This window comes from Macaca thibetana, chromosome 9 (genome assembly GCF_024542745.1).
Source record: "Macaca thibetana thibetana isolate TM-01 chromosome 9, ASM2454274v1, whole genome shotgun sequence".
Taxonomy (NCBI): Eukaryota; Metazoa; Chordata; class Mammalia; order Primates; family Cercopithecidae; genus Macaca; species Macaca thibetana.
This window is the reverse complement of record NC_065586.1, coordinates 117,634,198-117,650,778: the sequence shown is the minus strand read 5'-3', so window position 1 is coordinate 117,650,778 and position 16,581 is coordinate 117,634,198. Positions and strand designations below refer to the sequence as shown.

Here is a 16,581-nt window from a genome sequence, read left to right as displayed (position 1 = left end):
ACCGCAGGGTCTCTGTTGCAACGACTGAACTCTGCCCTTGTAACACACAAAAGCAGCACCAGACAATAAGGTATGGGCATGGCCGTGTTCCAATAAAGCTTTGTTTACAAAAACAAGCTGTGGCTGGCTTGGCCCGCGGGCCATCACCTGCCACCTCCTGCCAAAGGACCAGCCCTCCCCTGCCACTGCTGTGTGCACGTGCCCGTATCTTGCTGTGTCCTTCTTCCTAACGCTTAAGCAAGAACACTGTATTTTTTATAGATTTTGTATCTGTTGTCTGTCATTCCTACCATAATGGACGATCCACAAGTGCAGGGTCATCTTGCTGCGGAGCTTCCAGAATAGGCTTGGTGTATAGTAGGTGTGCAGTAAATAATTGTCGAGTGAGAAAACAAATGTTAGAAACATAACCTGCCTGTCAGCTGGGCTTTCCTTGCTTGCTTTGGGGTGCGTTTGTCCATGTTACATGTAGCGTCTGTTTTCCTCCTTTTGTTGTGATTCTCTCTTTGTGTTCACGTGCTAGTTGGCATCTGGGGCTTGGCCTGCATGCCTTTGGTGATGCCCCTTTGGGAAGCCCCGGGCCTCCCGTGTGCTGTTGACGGTGGTGGTGAGGGGATTTCTTGTCCTTGATGCATGTGGCCCTTTCACAGCGGGACTGAAACACAGATTGACTTGATTTCAGTCTCCTATGGGAGATTTGTCCTTCGGAGGGGTGTCTAGGCAAAACAGTTGCCTTTGATCCTGCCCTGATTTGGTGCTGTCTCAGTGCTGGGAAGCTTTGCATTTTCCAGGCCTGGAACTCTGGGTCCCATTCACACTTCTCACTGGAGGGATGAAAGCCTGCTTCTTGGGCCCTCGTGGCCGCTCCAGCCGGCAGCTCCAGCTGCTGTTACTAATAAACGCCAATGGTTTCCCCTCAGCTCCAGTGGAGAGGTTGTGTGGGTTGGATCCTTGTGGGTTCCATCCTGTGCTGCGTATCTGGGGACTGTGACCTGGTTCGACATGGCCATGTGTATGCCAAGCAGGATGGGGTTGGTGGCGGGAAGCACGGAGAACCATGAGACCCACGCCTTTTCTCTAGGGTCTTGGTGTCTCCTCGGGGAGGTGGGATGCGTTCATGAGAATGTGACGCATCCCATGCGCTGGCGAAGTGGGCAGGTGTACGGTGGAGGGGGAGGGAGCCACTGCACTTCCGCCCAGGGTGACTGATGCAAGGTGACCCCCATCACAGAGGGCCCTACTTGATTTGGGCCTTGGAGGGTGGATGGCAGGGAAGAGAGGGAGGAAGGACTGTCCCTACAGGAGAAGCCTGGGACGTGTGTGGCGGGAGTTGGTGAGCAGGGTGGGACAAAACTTTGTCGTGTGGAGTTGGGGGCACGCAGCACCCAGCGGCTTCATTTCAGGACCCCTGTAAGTGCAGTGGAGACCGCCTTGCAGCTGTCTGGGCATTTGCTCTTTTTGTTTTTGGTGTTAAGGCCTCCAGGCTTTTATCATTTTGAGGAAAACGGCAGGTCTCAGCTCACCCAGCACAGAATTAGTTAGGTCTCTAAACCTGCAAAGTACTGATCTGAACCTGAGAGCTCATGAAAACTCTGGGTGGCAAAAAATCTTGTAGGGGATCCCTTAGTTTTCCTTGAGTTTGAGACATTTCATTTTAAGAAGCTTGGCCTTGGGACAACATACCAAGTCTAGCACAAGTAATTAAGAGTGTATGTGTGTGTGATGCACAGTCACGTTTAACGTACAAATGTGAAAAACTTGGCATTCTTACAAATAAAACATACCACAATGACAGATTTTTGCAGGTATTACGGTGCAAGCACACTTTGGCAATCAATTTAAACATTTTCTTGTGGAATATCCTTCCATGCTACGGTTTGGTTTGTTTCTAAAGCCCTGTAGGATGTGGAAACGAAGTCAGGACAGATTTGCTGGGGGTATCATACCTCTGGTTGCTGTTCCAGATACTTCCTGACTTCCTGGGGCTTGGGGAGAGGTGGATGCCTGCTGGGGCCATTTGCAAAGCAAGAACAGCTTCTCCTGGGAATAAGCAGCCTCCACTGACCTTTGTTGGACGTTCTCTCCTCTCCCTCCTTCCCATCTGTCTCCATCTTCTCTCTCCCACCTTTCTGCAGAGCCACCAACCAAATACCAAATCTCTCAACCAGAAGTGTACGTGGCTGCACCAGGGGAGTCGCTAGAGGTGCGCTGCCTGTTGAAAGATGCCGCCGTGATCAGTTGGACTAAGGATGGGGTGCACTTGGGGCCCAACAATAGGACAGTGCTTATTGGGGAGTACTTGCAGATAAAGGGCGCCACGCCTAGAGACTCCGGCCTCTATGCTTGTACTGCCACTAGGACTGTAGACAGTGAAACTTGGTACTTCATGGTGAATGTCACAGGTGAGTCGGCCCGTGAGCCCTACGCTCTCTCTTCTCTGTAGCCATTATGTGATTTACATTTTTTTGGCCAAGTGCAAAGGTAGCGAGATCTCTAATTGGATGCCAGGCACACAGCTTCATAGTTTTTGAAATTCTTCTTTGGGACCTGGTGCACCAGAAAGGCCAATCATTAAGAATGACAGAGCTCTTGTGCACAAAGTAACATTTTTCTTAAGATAGTACGCTTTTATTTAAGGAAATACATGGTTTTTTCTTTCTCTTTTTTTTTTGGTACCACTGACATCTTTGGCATTTAGAATATAGGACTGAAATGTGGATACTCAAGATTTCTGATTAGTTTATTAAAGTTTGAGTTTCTCTCCTTGATTTCATTCTGTGCAGTGAGCAGGACAGAACAGGCGCCCTTTGTGGCTGAGTTTAAAGTTCTGCTTTCAGAATGTTAGTTGACGATGACAAGGGCCACACAGGGACTAAGTTTTGTCAGGGATCAATTTCTTTCTTGAAGGGGACCCGCATACTGAAAGGTTAGTGCTGGAAAAAGAGTCTTTGGGCACTACACAATTGGTAAATTTGTCAGGGGCTTGAATACTGTTTGAAGCTTGAAATCCAATTCTCGTATATCCAATTTTATAGCCTGTTTAAATAGCGTGAAAACAGAAAACATTGAGAATCATAACATAGACCAACTGTCATCATGGAGGGAATATTTAAGCCATTGAAACTATCTTAACTAAACACAATCCCAGGCTCTTTGCGAGGGTTCCTGGGTTGTTGACTTTGCTATGGAGAAGGTCTCAGTTGTAGATAATTGCAACCTTTTTGCTTTGCAAAAAAACACATCCATGGAATATGTTCTTTTGCATACAGATGCCATCTCATCCGGGGATGATGAGGATGACACCGATGGTGCGGAAGATTTTGTCAGTGAGAACGGTAACAACAAGAGTAAGTAACCGCCCGGCTCCGATGGTCCCCGAGAGAGGAGCGTGGAGGGAAGTCCTGCCTGTCACCTGTCTTCTTGTCGACTCTTCCACGCCATGCTGTGTCCCGCGGCCCTTGCCTTTCCCCGCTGTGTCTACTTTCCTGACTTTCAAACCTGAGAATAAACCACTGTTGCTGCACAGCCTTCTCTATCGTTTGTCCTTTCTTCTCGTGTCACTGGTCATTCGTTTTTCAAAGCAGTTACTACTTTTCTTTCCTTGATTTTTCCTTTTCCCTTTGGCTTCTCCCTATTCAGAGACATAAAAATAGTAGAACCACGTAACATCTTGGTTTTCCCTGTAATCATTGATCGTGCTTGGTTTAATCCAGTGGTGCGTGACTGGGGCAATGGCCTATTTTTGCTCTCCCGGCACAATGGGCAATATTTGGTTGTCACAACAGAGGGTGGGGGTGCTGGTGGCCTTTAGTTGGGGAGGGGCCAGGGATGCAGAGCACAGCCCCATAACAAAGAATTATCTGGTCCAAGATGTCAGTTGTCCCTAGGATGAGAAACCCCGGCCTCCTACAACACACACCTCATGCTGAGTGGAAATGAAGGACATGTGCCTTACTTTGCAGACCACGATTGAAAAGGGACCCAAAGGTGGTTTGCTTAATGAGGGCCGTGAACACTGAGTGCTAACACGAGAGAGGCCATTGACTTGCGAGGAAGAACATGGCATAGCCTCCTGGAGCTGGGCAGCCTGGGTTTGACTCTTTCTCCACAACTTCTGAGTTGCTCATGTCACTTCTGTGCCTTAGTTTCTTTAACTATAAAGTGGAGAGTAATAATAATAATAATAATAATAATAATACCTTCTGGGATTGTTATGAGGATTACATGAGTTCCTAGTTGTATAGTGCTCAGAAGAGTGAGTGCTTGCAAATGTTTATTCAATAAAGACAATAGAATATAGCATTACTTGCATTTTCCAATGACTTGGCTGGAATGTTCCTAAAGTGTTTGTACATGGGGTATTGGGGTTCTCTGCTTATATGGTATATTCTACATTTTTCTTAAAAGGATTTTAGTCAATTTAGTACATTTAAACAAGGCCTAAGTAATATACCACACCTGGCTAGTTTATGTATGTTTTTTTTCCCCGAGATGCCATCTTGCTCTGTCACCCAGGCTGGAGTGCAGTGGTGTGATCTCGGCTCACTGCAACCTCCATCTCCTGGGTTCAAGCAATTCTCCTGCCTTAGCCTCCTGAATAACTAGGACTACAGGGGCCTGCCACCACACCTGGCTAATTTTTGTGTTTTTAGTAGAGATGGAGTTTCACCTTGTTGGTCAGGCTGGTCTTGAACTCTTGACCTCGTGATTCACCTGCCTCGGCCTCCAAAAGTGCTGGGATTACAGGCATGAGCCACCGTGCCTGGCCTAATTTATGTATTTTTAGTAGAGACAGGGTTCTACCATGTTGGCCAGGCTGGTCTTGAACTCCTGACCTCAAGTGATCCACCCGCCTTGGTCTCCTGAAGTGCTGGGATTACAGCTGTGAGCCACTGCGCCTGGCAACACTTTATTTTTTAGAGCACTTTTAGGTTCACAGCAAAATAACGAGGAAGGAACAAAGATTTCCCATATAATCTTCCCCAACACATGCATAGCCTGTCCTGTTATCAACATCCCCGCCAGAATGGTACATCTGTTCTGGTTGATGAACCTGCACTGCCATCATTATCACCCAAAGTCTGTGGTTGACTTTAGGGTGTGTAATCATACAGTCTGTAGCCTTTACAGATTGACTTCTTTGACTTAGTAAGATGCATTTAAGTTTCCCTCATATTTTTTTTATGGCTTGATGGGTCATTTGTTTGTAGCACTAAGTATTCCATTGTTTGTATGTATCAAAGTTTATCTATTTACCTACTAAAGGATATCTCAGCCAGGCACTGTTGCTCATGCCTATAATCCCAGCACTTTGTGAGGCTGAGCAGGTGGATCACTTGAGAACAGGAGTTCGAGACCAGCCTGGCCAACATGGCGAAATCCCTGTCTCTGCTAAAAATACGTAAGTTAGCCAGGTATAGTGGCGCACGCCTGTAATCCCAGCTACTCAGGAGGCTAAGGCATGAGAATCACTTGAACCCAGGAGGTGGAGGTTGCAGTGAGTTGAGATCACGCCACCGCACTCCCGCCTGGGTGACAGAGTGAGACTCCATCTCAAAAAAAAAAAAAAAAAAAAAATTCTCTGTTTCTTCCAAGTTTTGACAGTTGCAAATGAAGCTGCTACAGACATCTTTGCACAGGTTTTTGTGTGGACACAGTTTTCAGTTACTTTGGGTAAATGTTAAGGAGTGTGATTGCTGGATTATGTGGGAAGAGTGTGTTTAGATTTGTAGGAAACCACCAAGCTGCCCTCCAAAGTGGCTGCACCATTTTGCATTCCCACCAGCAAGGAATGAGAGTTCCTGTTGCTCCACATCATTCGACGTGCCCGGTGTTCTGGGTTTTGGCCATTCTGATAGGTGTGTAATGGTATTTTGTTGTTTTAATTTAAATTTCTCTGATGACAGATGATGCGAAGCATCTTTTAATATGATTAATTGCCGTCCATATATCTTCTTTGGTGAGAAGTCTGTTAAGGCCATTGGCCCATTTTTTAATGAGGTTGTTTGTTTTCTTACTGTCAAGTTACAAGAGTTCTTCATATATTTTGGATAACAGTCCTTTATTACATCTCTTTTGCAAATAGTTTCTCCCCCAACCTGTGGCTTGCCTTTTCATTCTCTTGACAGTGTCTCTTGCAGAGCAGAAATTTTTAAGTTTCATGTAGTCCAGTTTTTTCTTTTATGGATGGTGCCTTTGGTGTTATATGTAAAATGTCATCATCCAACCCAAAGTCATCTAGATTTTCTCCTATGTTACCTCCTAGGATTATTATAGTTTTGTATTTTGTATTTATGTGTGTAATCTATTTTAAGTTAATTTTTGTGAAGGATGTTAGGTGTGTGTATGGATTCACTTTTTAGCCTGTCTGTGGTGGTTCTGGCACTATTTGTTGAAAATGCTTTTTTTTTTCTGTTTTTTTTTTTTTTTTTTTTTTTTTTTTTTTTTTTTGAGATGGGAGTTTCGCTCTTGTTGCCCAGGCTGGAGTGCAATGGTGCGATCTCAGCTCACCACAGTCCCCGCCTCCTGGGTTCAAGCAGTTCTCCTGCTTCAGCCTCCCGAGTAGCTGGGATTACAAGTACATGCTACCACACCCCGCTAATTTTGTATTTTTAGTAGAAATGGGGTTTCTCGATGTTGGTCAGGCTGGTCTGGAACTCCCAGCCTCAGGTGATCTGCCCGCCTCGGCCTCCCAAAGTGCTGGGATTACAGGTGTGAGCCCCTGCGCCCGGCCTGTCTTTTAGCTTTTTAAAGGAAAAAGATAAAACAGATATTGGTAGGTACCTCGGATAAATGAGTTACTTAAGTGAAGATTTAGATTTGTCCCTGAATCTTCTAGCAGCTTGGGCAAAAGGGAAGTATTTTGGTTGATGCAGTTCTTACTTTTTGTCAAGAGGAAGGTTAGGGCAGTTGTTCTCAAAGTGAAGTTCCTGGTCCAGCAGCATCAGCATCACCTGGGAACTCCCTCAAAATGCAGATTCTCAGGTTCCTCCTCAGTCCCACTGCCTTAGAAACTCTGGGGGTGATTCTGCTTCACACTGAAATGCGAGAACCGCTGGCTTAGAATTTGCACATGGAGGTCTGCCCTGAATGGGAGCTTACCGTTAGCGGTCTTGTTCGTAAAACAGTGGATAATAAGGTGAGTGGAAGTATCTTCTGTGATTTATACCAGCCTTCTAAAAAGGTTATCATTATTATTTAACAAAAAGCACTGATACAGTGGAGCACGTCATTCACTTCTTTTGGCCAGTGGCTCTGGCATGAAGCTGGAGGCAAAGATGCTGAGGGCCCACCCTAGACAGGCTCTGAGCTGGTTGCTGGTTCCATCCATGCCACTAATAACCCGATCAGGTGGAGAGATTATTTATTCTTGCTTTATTGATTGGAAAGTTGTGGCTCAGCAAGCAAAAGCAGAGCTGCGTTTCAGTCGTAGGCGTGTTGCATGAGAGCATCCTAGGGTCACAATGTGGGTGGAGTGAGAATGCTTGTACAGGTGTTTACAGCTCTCAAGTTTTACTGTATGTGGGTGTCCTCGCTGTGGATTGAGACATCGGATTCTGTCAGGGTGGTTTTTGGATGCCTGGGGAACTGTGTTGTCCTGGTGGTCAGGTACCTGCCTAATAGCAGGTTACCGTGAAACCATGTGAAGCAATAAAATGCAACAGCAAGGTATGGATTACGTGACAGGCAGGCTGAGTGGTTCAGAAGGATTATGTGCTGTGGCCCTTATGCTTTGCATTATGAACACTGTTCCTAACTGCCCAGCGCCCATGCAGAAGGGCCAGGGGGTAGAGCGCCCATGTGATGAATGCCAACCAACAGTGTACTTGCCATGCCTTCACCTTACAAGCAGGGTTCTTTTGTAATTAGCTCTCAAATGACACCAACTCTGCCCCCGAAATGGGTGCTCTGCAGTGATTAAGGGCTAGTGTTAGCTGTACCAGGGAGATACTGCTGTGAGGAGGTGCCTCTGTTTGGTGTCTGTGAAACATTAGATGCTATTTAAAGTGATAGCAGTTCTTAGCTGGCTACTTGGCCTCTGCCATCTGTTAGTGTGATTAGACTGGTCTGATTCACAGGTGCAGCCTGGGGCGGCTGAGATTAAGCAGCTGTGGCCTGTGTGGACAGAGGAATGCCATGGCCGGGGTAATTGGCAAGGCAGGAAAGGGGACGTTGCCATTAAAACAATTTTTTGCCACCTCAAGTGTCAAATGCCTGACCCGATTAATAGGGAAAATTGCAGAAGCACCAAATTCTTTGCATTTTCAGCCACCTGGAAAACACTCATGTGTCCAGATTGATTTCTTTGGTGCCTTCTCATTGTCTGGAAATGCCACTGGGATGTGTTTGAATGTTCTTCTTTAGGAACCTTGACAAATGATGCTCCAGTGACCCGGTGTTGATGGTGACATTTTTGGGCTTTTTTCAGTTTTTTTTTTTTTTTTTTTTCTCCTTTTGGATTGAGACATTGAAAATTTAGTTCTGTATCTTCCAGTTGGAAAAATATATTGCAGGTCATTCCCTCTGCTGATATGCTAGATTATTGATCTACTTTTGGTGGTTAATATAAGAAGGCAAGCTCAGCTGCCTGCTAGAGTTCTTGTTAGATTCTGTACAAAGTACAAAAAGCTTGGGCACCAAATACAATGGCAAAAATAACAATCAAGAATTAAAGATCGGGCGCAGTGGCTCACGGATGTAATCCCAGCACTATGGAAGGCCGAAGTGGGCGGATCACAAGGTCAGGAGTTCGAGACCAGCCTGGCCAATATGGTGAAACTCCATCTCTACCAAAAATATGAAAATTAGCCGAGCTTGGTGGCGGGCACCTGTAGTCCCAGCTACTCGGGAGACTACGGCAGGAGAATCGCTTGGACCCAGGAGGCGGAGGTTGCAGTGAGCTGAAATCGTGCCACCACACTCCAGCCTGGGCGACAAAGCAAGACTCCGTCTCAAAAAAAAAAAAAAAAAAAAAAATCTATCTATCTATCTCTATCTATCTATCTATCTATCTATCTATCTATCTATCTATCTATCTCTCTCTCTCTCTCTCTCTCTCTCTCTCTCTTTCTCTCTCTCTCTCTCTCTCTCTATCTATATCTATCTATCTATATCTATTTTAAGTTGATTTCTTCATCACAGATGTGCAGGGCATTCTCTGGTCATATTTTAGCAGCTGACTAGCTGATGACCTCACACGGTACCAGCACTAGATGTTTCCAAGTGGAACAGTCCTGTGATGTCATTACAAGCCTGGCTGCCAGGAAATAATGCTGTTACGTATGCCCCTCGGTGCAACACATTTTCTCCAGAAAGAAAGTTGCAATTTCAAATGCTAATTTTTGAAATGCATCCAGGTTGAGGGTTTTGAAAGGTTGAGAATTTATCCTTTTGCATGGAAAAGCATAAGTTAACTAGTTCTTGCCTTTCCTAAAACTAGGTATGTTGATGAGTTATCTGGCAGCCCCTAGGTAGATACATATACCCATTTGTTCGAGGGATTTTTATTGTCTCCAGCTTGTGTTTCGGTGATTAATGTTTCTGAAAAGCTTGAGACTTAGTTTTGAGAAGATCATGATTGGCAAAAAGTTCAGGTCCGTTGCTTAACTCGAAGGAAGTGATGGAGAAACAGCTGTATCAAGACTCTTGCTGCTAAAGTGGTTCTTTCTCTCGAGTGATGCGAGACAAAGTGATTTTCTATTTTGGTTTCATTCCTGTTGAGACCTGCAGATGCCCACACTCCATGTCAGGGAGAAAGACTATTTTTTTTGGAAGTAACTAGGGAAAATGAAGGTAGTTAGCCTGAGATCCCAAACTCATTTCATTGATTAACCTGCCGATAACAGTTCAAAGTCACCTTTGTTCTAATTGGGATTTTTACTTGGTAGAGATCCTAAGTTGGTAACCGCAGGCTTCTTAGTTGTGTTGAAGTTTCTAGGAATTGAAAAGAACAATAGCAACAACAACAGCAACAAAAAACCCACACAGGCTTCGCAAATTTTTGGAAATTCCCTTTGTAATGAAAACATCATCAATAAGTTGGTTTGGGCCAGCACAGCAGCTCGCGCCTGTAATCCTAGCTAGTTGGGAGGCCGAAGCAGGAGGATCGTGTGTACCCAGGAGTTTGAGACTAGCCTGGGCAACATAGCAAGACCCCATCTCTACAAAAAATTAAAAATTAGCCAGGTGTGGTGGCTCATGCCTGTAGTCACGGTTACTCGGGAGGCTGAGGTGGGAGGATCACCTGAACCCAGGAGATCAAGGCTGCAGTGAGCCGTGGTCATACCACTGCAGTGCAACCTGGGCAACACAGCAAGACCCTGTCTCTTAAAAGAAAAGGCTGGTTTTGGTATTTTATCACAAAGACTGGTGATGAGGTTCCATCCTATGGTTGGACTGAATATCTTTCTCAGTCTCCTCTTTGGTTAAACAGCGCAGCCAATGATTGGAGAAGTTTCCTTTGAAGGCAGATCTTGGCAATTCCCATGGGCCAGCTGGTCTGCTCATGGGCTCAGTTATTTCACTTGTGGTTAACTTGCTTGGTTTTTAAAACATATATTTCTGATTGAATGCCTGGCTGGTTAGCAAGTTTTTAATGAGAGTTCTCAAATAAAGCCACAGACACACCCCCTCATAATCATATCCTCACTCACATCTCCATATTTTGTTAGATTTGTTTTCTCTTAGTTTATACCAAACTGAAAACAGAACTGCAGGATAGTGGGGAGCTCTGAGACATTTTTCCCCTGTCAGGAGTCAAGGCATTCAAATGTCCTGATTAGTGATATTTTTAAAAGCCCTAATTATAGACTCGAGACAGAGGCTTTAGTGGGGCTTTAGAGAGTTTGTGAGACTTAATCTAGGAGCTGAAACAGGCTGTGTTTTTAAAATTTTTTGCATCCATAAAAATACAGTTGGCAGTCATCAGTGGCCGCTGCTCACATAAATCTTGAACTTTTGACTTAATTACCATGGGAGAGTTCAAAGGGCAGGCTGGAGTGGTTGAAGGAACACTGCTCAGGGAGCTGGAGATGGGCCTGGCCTCAGCCCGGCCTCTGGCTGTGTGACCTTGATCAAATCACTTAACCTTTCTGGATGACATTGATCACATCAGTCGTTGGGCCAGATGGTCACTGAGGTCTCTTTTGGTACAGCCTGGTAATATGATTCCATGTTTCTCCTTTAAATCATTGGGCCGTGTTCTCTCTTTTTTTGGTTCCAGAGAGAGAGAGAGAGAGAGAGAGAGAGAGAGAGAGAGAGAGAGAAGATTATAAACCTTAGATGTCAGCATTGGGATGTGTAAGGGTTTTGGTGGGGGCAGGCCCAGCAGACTATGGTTTCTGATTAAGTTTAAATTGCAGGGTCAAAAGAAATCATATAATCCTACCATTTGTTGATAGAATCAATACGTGCCTAGCACATGGATACCTGGAAAGTATGTTCGAACTGGAAGGGACCTTAATCAGTGCAACTACTTCACTTTATAGCTAAAGCTTTTAATAGTCATCCATCCGTCCGTCCGCCATCCATCCATCCATCCATCCAATAAACGCTTGAGTGCCTACCCCATAGGCTGAAGACAACCCCAGCTGTACCCTCCAGGTGCCCTACTCTTGTTGGTCAGCATCAGAAGGAATATTTTTCAGTACAGAGAAACTGATGTTAGAAGCACACATCTATCACAAAGAAGGGGCCTCGAGAAAGAATGATAACTTGGCTCTAGGCTGGGAATGTTAAAGGCTGTGTTGGAGTCCTTTAAGGGAAGTTTCTGTGCATTTATAAATCTCTCTTTAACCCATTGCATCTTAAAAGACTTCTGTTGTCTTAAAGTAAAATTCTACTTACTTAATATTATTACTTATATGCAATAACTGTTACAGTGTAGAAAATGATAATGAGTAGGTATGCTATGCGCTGGTGATGGGATGGGATTGATTGACTGTGGCTAGGTTTGACTGTTCCTTTAATCAGCTCATTCTTAGTATTTAATGATTAGGAGAACATCATTCTCGTGGTACCTATCACATCAGAAGCTCTAAGAATGTCAGAGCCAAAGGTACCATACCTATCATCGAGATTAATTTGTTTCCTTTACAGGTGGTTTAGTGTCATTCATTTTGAATGCCATTGGAAGTTTATACCACACATCTCTATTAGTTGACTTTAAGCCCACTCTTCATACACCTCTAAGGTATATGAAGTTCAGGGAAACTCATGTGTCCTTGGCTTGCAGATTCATTTGATTGATTGATTGATTGAGACAGAGTTTTGCTGTTGTCGTCCAGGCTGGAGTGCAATGGCATGATCTCGGTTCACTGCAACCTCCGCCTCCTGGGTTCAAGCTATTCTCCTGCCTCAGCCTCCTGAGTAGCTGGGACTATAGCCATGTGTTACCACGTCCAGCTAATTTTTGTATTTTTAGTAGAGACAGGGTTTCACCATGTTGGTCAGGCTGGTCTTGAACTCCTGACCTCGGGTGATCTGCCTGCCTCGGCCCCCAAAGTGCTGGGATTGCAGGTGTGAGCCACTGCACCTGGACTGCAGATTCATTTAAGATAGGACTGTTGAGTAAACATCCCTGTTGAGCATCTACTATGGACAAGGCTGATCTCGGCTTTGGTAGATCTTTAATTTGGTACATGAGTTCCTTCTCCAGATGAGAGTTGTTAAAGCTGTTCCTGAGCCTTGGTATAAAAGGGGCTTCCTTAGGTAGAGGAGCCTGTCCTAGGTGCCTGGATGGTGTTTGTCTCCAGCTGCTTTGCAGTTCTTGGGAAGCCCTGGCATTTCCATGTGTGGCCTTTCCAACTGCGAAAACATACAGAGGACACCAGGCTGCTGATGAAGGAAACATCATAAAGCTATCTTATAGTATTATTATTTTTCTAGATCTTACAGATTCTTCAAGGTTCACATAAAGCTAGTGTATTTCAGGAAGAGTTATTGTAAAATTATAAAGGAGTTCTGGCCGGGTACGGTGGCTCACACCCGTAATCCCAGCACTTTGGGAGACCGAGGCAGGCGGATCATGAGGTCAGGAGATTGAGACCATCCTGGCTAACACGGTCTCTACTACAAAAAAAAAAAAAAAAAAAAAAAAAAAAAAAAATTAGCTGGGCATGGTGGCGGGTGCCTGCAGTCCCAACTACTCGGGAGGCTGAGGCAGGAGAATGACATAAACCTGGGAGACGGAGCTTGCAGTGAGCCGAGATCGTGCCACTGCACTCCAACCTAGGCAACAGAGCGAGACACTGTCTCAAAGAAAAAAAAGACTTCCTCCCCTCCCGTATCAAGTTCATTAAACCTATTTGTGAGCTTGACATTTAAAGAGAGGCTGTGTGCTGGTGTGATGTTAGCAGTCACCAGGGTGGGGCTGGTCACACAGGGGAGCCTGGGCGGAGGGTTGTGCCTGGAGTTTTTATGGTGCCCCCCGACCTTGGATCTCTGAGACTTAGATGAGCAGCCCTGTGCCCGTATCCTGCTGTATGGCTGTGTCTCTGTTTTGCAGAAGCAGATTTTATAGGTGTAGCTTTGATGATTGAAATATCACCCCAGGGAAGTGGCTACCTGCCAGAAATTCCAGCAAAATTATTTCACCTTAGTCCTTAAATCACTCCCGAGGCACCAAGACAAAGGTGCGGGTTGCCCGTGTGCTGTTGCTGTTGCCACAGGTCAGGCCTGCATAGGTATGCGTGGTCTGGGGCGGTCCCTGTGCTGTTACAGTCTCACCCATAGCTTGGCCCAGTGAGGGCAGAAAAGAACAACATTCCTAGTTCTTTCAGCTAAATCCCACTTTTTTTTAGGGAACATAAAAATCATGCCTCATGGTATGTAAGCACGTATCTGTTGATTTCTTCTATGTAAAACAGAAAAGACATTCCACAGGATCAGCTCAGTAGTAATTGATGCGATCTGAAAGAGTTACTGCATTAATATTTAGCTAATTCTTATGAATAGGCTATTGTGTTTACTTAAACAAATGACATGAGTGCAGACACCTGACAGCATGAGGTATGCTTTCCATTTAGGTCAGATTTGTAAACGTCTTTGTGTAGTGACAAAGCTCATTATTTGTTTTGTGCTCTCAATGGTTTCTTTTTAGTGACTGTGGCTGTGGATGGATTTTTCTAAGTAGAAGCTTTTAAAATGAAAGATTATTGAAATTGTTTCAGTATATGCCAGGCCCTGAGAGTCTTGTGATGAATAGGAATCAAGTACTCCCTGGTGAACCTTCAAAAGAATAGGTGCGTTTATAGGTATTCAACACCCAAAGCCAAATGGCTACCCAGGTTGCAAATGCAACTGGATTCAAACGAAAGAATTCAGTCCCTGTTCCTTTTTTCTTCTCCTTCCTCTTCTTCCCTCCCAGCTTCTATAGTTTTGCCCCTCTTTTGCACCTAAATCCTATCACTTTGACACTTAGATAAGCACAGGGATAAAGATACAGCATGCCCTTGTAAAGAAGTCTCAGCCCTACCTTTGACAACAGGTTTCAAGAGCAAGCGTGAAGGCTAATTGGGGTAGGTGTTTGGATGCAATCATTTCAATTCCTAATTGTATCCTGAGAGTCTGGCTGCTAAGTGAAGGGGATCCTTATCCCCCAGGGACTGTGCTCTACACCCATAGAATAGAGGAGACTTCTAAATATGCATCAAAGTCCCTGCCTAGGGCCATTTTGCCTTGGGTTTGTGAAGTGTGTGTGCTGTTGTTTGGTCTAGCCTTCATCAGAAATAAGCACAGTTATGAATTAGCCTTCTAGAATGTTCAAGGTCCTGTTGGTGGCTGTTTCAGAGGAATACAGGGATTTTGGTTACCACTTTGCTAAGATAGAAACATATATATGAAAAGTTAAATTGCTGTATGGTAGAGGTTCTGGACAGGAAAAAAGGAGGACATGTGCCTTGACCCAGGATGGCTTTCCCGAACTTTAGCCTTAAACATCAGAATGGTGGAAGGTACGGATTCCAACCTCATGGAGAAGCTGCATCTTCCTAGCAGTGGAGAGTAGGGTTGAAGACAGTGGGCTCTGGCATCAGGCTGATGTAGTTCAAATCCTGGCTGCACCTCTTCCAAGCTTCGTGGCTTTTGGCAGGTTATGTAACTTCTCTGTGCCTCAGTTTCCCCACTTGGAAGCCAAGATTATGATAGTGCCTTTCTCATTGAATTGGTGTGAAGATTAATGTGTTGACATGTAAAAACTCTTTGAGCAGTGCTTGGCAAAGCAGAGGCTTTCAGTCAGTAGTAGTCATTAGCCACTATTAGCAGGCATGAAGAATTTACAGTGGTATTCTGGCTTGAGGTTGTGGCTTTTATTTAGATAAAATACACTTTGCTTGGTGATTTAAAACTTTTTTCTTGAGTTTAAAAAATCACTTGTATTTATGACTTTCAGGGATATTTGGAGGGCATAACTGTAACATATTTAATTGGTAGCTTCCTCTTAAGTTATCATTAGTGGGGTGGTAGGGTTATAGCATTCATAACCACCCTTGGAAATAATTTTTTTAAATAAAAAAGTTAGTGTGTATTTAGTGATACAGTTTTTATTTGTCTGTTTGTATATAAGTTCTGAGAAATGTATGAATACCTCTCTGGGCTATTTTATTATATTAGAATGATAATGTATACTATTGATTGCCATTTAAAGTAAGGCGCCAGTGGATAAGTTGATAGGGCTTTTGAGAACAACTTGTTTTTAACTAGTGTGTATATGTGACCATTTAATAGGTGTGGCAATCCAAAATGATATATTTTTGGAGGACTTAGCTGTGGCAGTTGTATACATTGTTCATATGTATATAAAGTAGCATTTTAAAACATGATTTGACGTGAAATGATTTTCTGGCATCAAGAACAAGAGAGAGAAGGGGCCTCAAACACTTCCCCCCCCCCCCCGTTAGTAGACATGAAGCGTCCCTCTCTGGGACCTTCTGCTCAGCCAGCTGGATTAGACTTCTGAAAATATTTTCCAAATGTAAATATTACCCAAAGATTTTAAAAATAGCTTATCATTTACATGCAAAGCGAAATGATCTAACCTGTTTGGAGTTTACTCATGGAGGGGAAGCTGTCCATCGGTATACATTCTAATATTGTTTTCCAAAACAGGAGCGCCTTACTGGACCAACACAGAAAAGATGGAAAAGCGGCTCCATGCTGTGCCTGCGGCCAACACTGTCAAGTTTCGCTGCCCAGCGGGGGGCAACCCGACACCAACCATGCGGTGGCTGAAAAACGGGAAGGAGTTTAAGCAGGAGCATCGCATTGGAGGCTACAAGGTAGAATTATGCTTTCAGAACATCACATTTCTTGCATTTTTGTTTATTTATTTATTTATTTTTGAGATGGAGTTTGTCACCCGGCTGGAGTGCAGTGGCGTGATCTTGGTTCACTGCAACCTCCACCTCCCAGGTTCAAGCGATTCTCCTGCCTCAGCCTCCCGAGTAGCTGGGACTACAGACGCCCACCACCACACCTGGCTAATTTTTTGTACCTTTAGCAGAGACAGGGTTTCACCGTGTTGTCTAGGATGGTCTTGATCTCCTGACCTCGTGATCCGCCTGCCTCAGCCTCCCAAAGTGCTGG

The 16,581-nt window shown here is 44.5% G+C and overlaps 1 protein-coding gene across 17 annotated transcripts in view; it reads left to right on the top strand.

The window, feature by feature from the left end:
- The window catches only part of FGFR2 (fibroblast growth factor receptor 2), a 121,910-nt gene that overhangs the window by 31,416 nt on the left and 73,913 nt on the right, over window positions 1-16,581 (top strand). For 7 of the 17 annotated variants that reach the window (XM_050803944.1, XM_050803941.1, XM_050803943.1 and 4 more), the window contains exons 3-5: window positions 2,136-2,402; window positions 3,270-3,347; window positions 16,105-16,274. In XM_050803944.1, the coding sequence (XP_050659901.1) occupies window positions 2,136-2,402; window positions 3,270-3,347; window positions 16,105-16,274 (515 nt within the window). The remainder of the gene's footprint in view (window positions 1-2,135; window positions 2,403-3,269; window positions 3,348-16,104; window positions 16,275-16,581) is intronic. The other 10 variants (XM_050803950.1, XM_050803948.1, XM_050803949.1 and 7 more) reach the window with 2 other exon arrangements.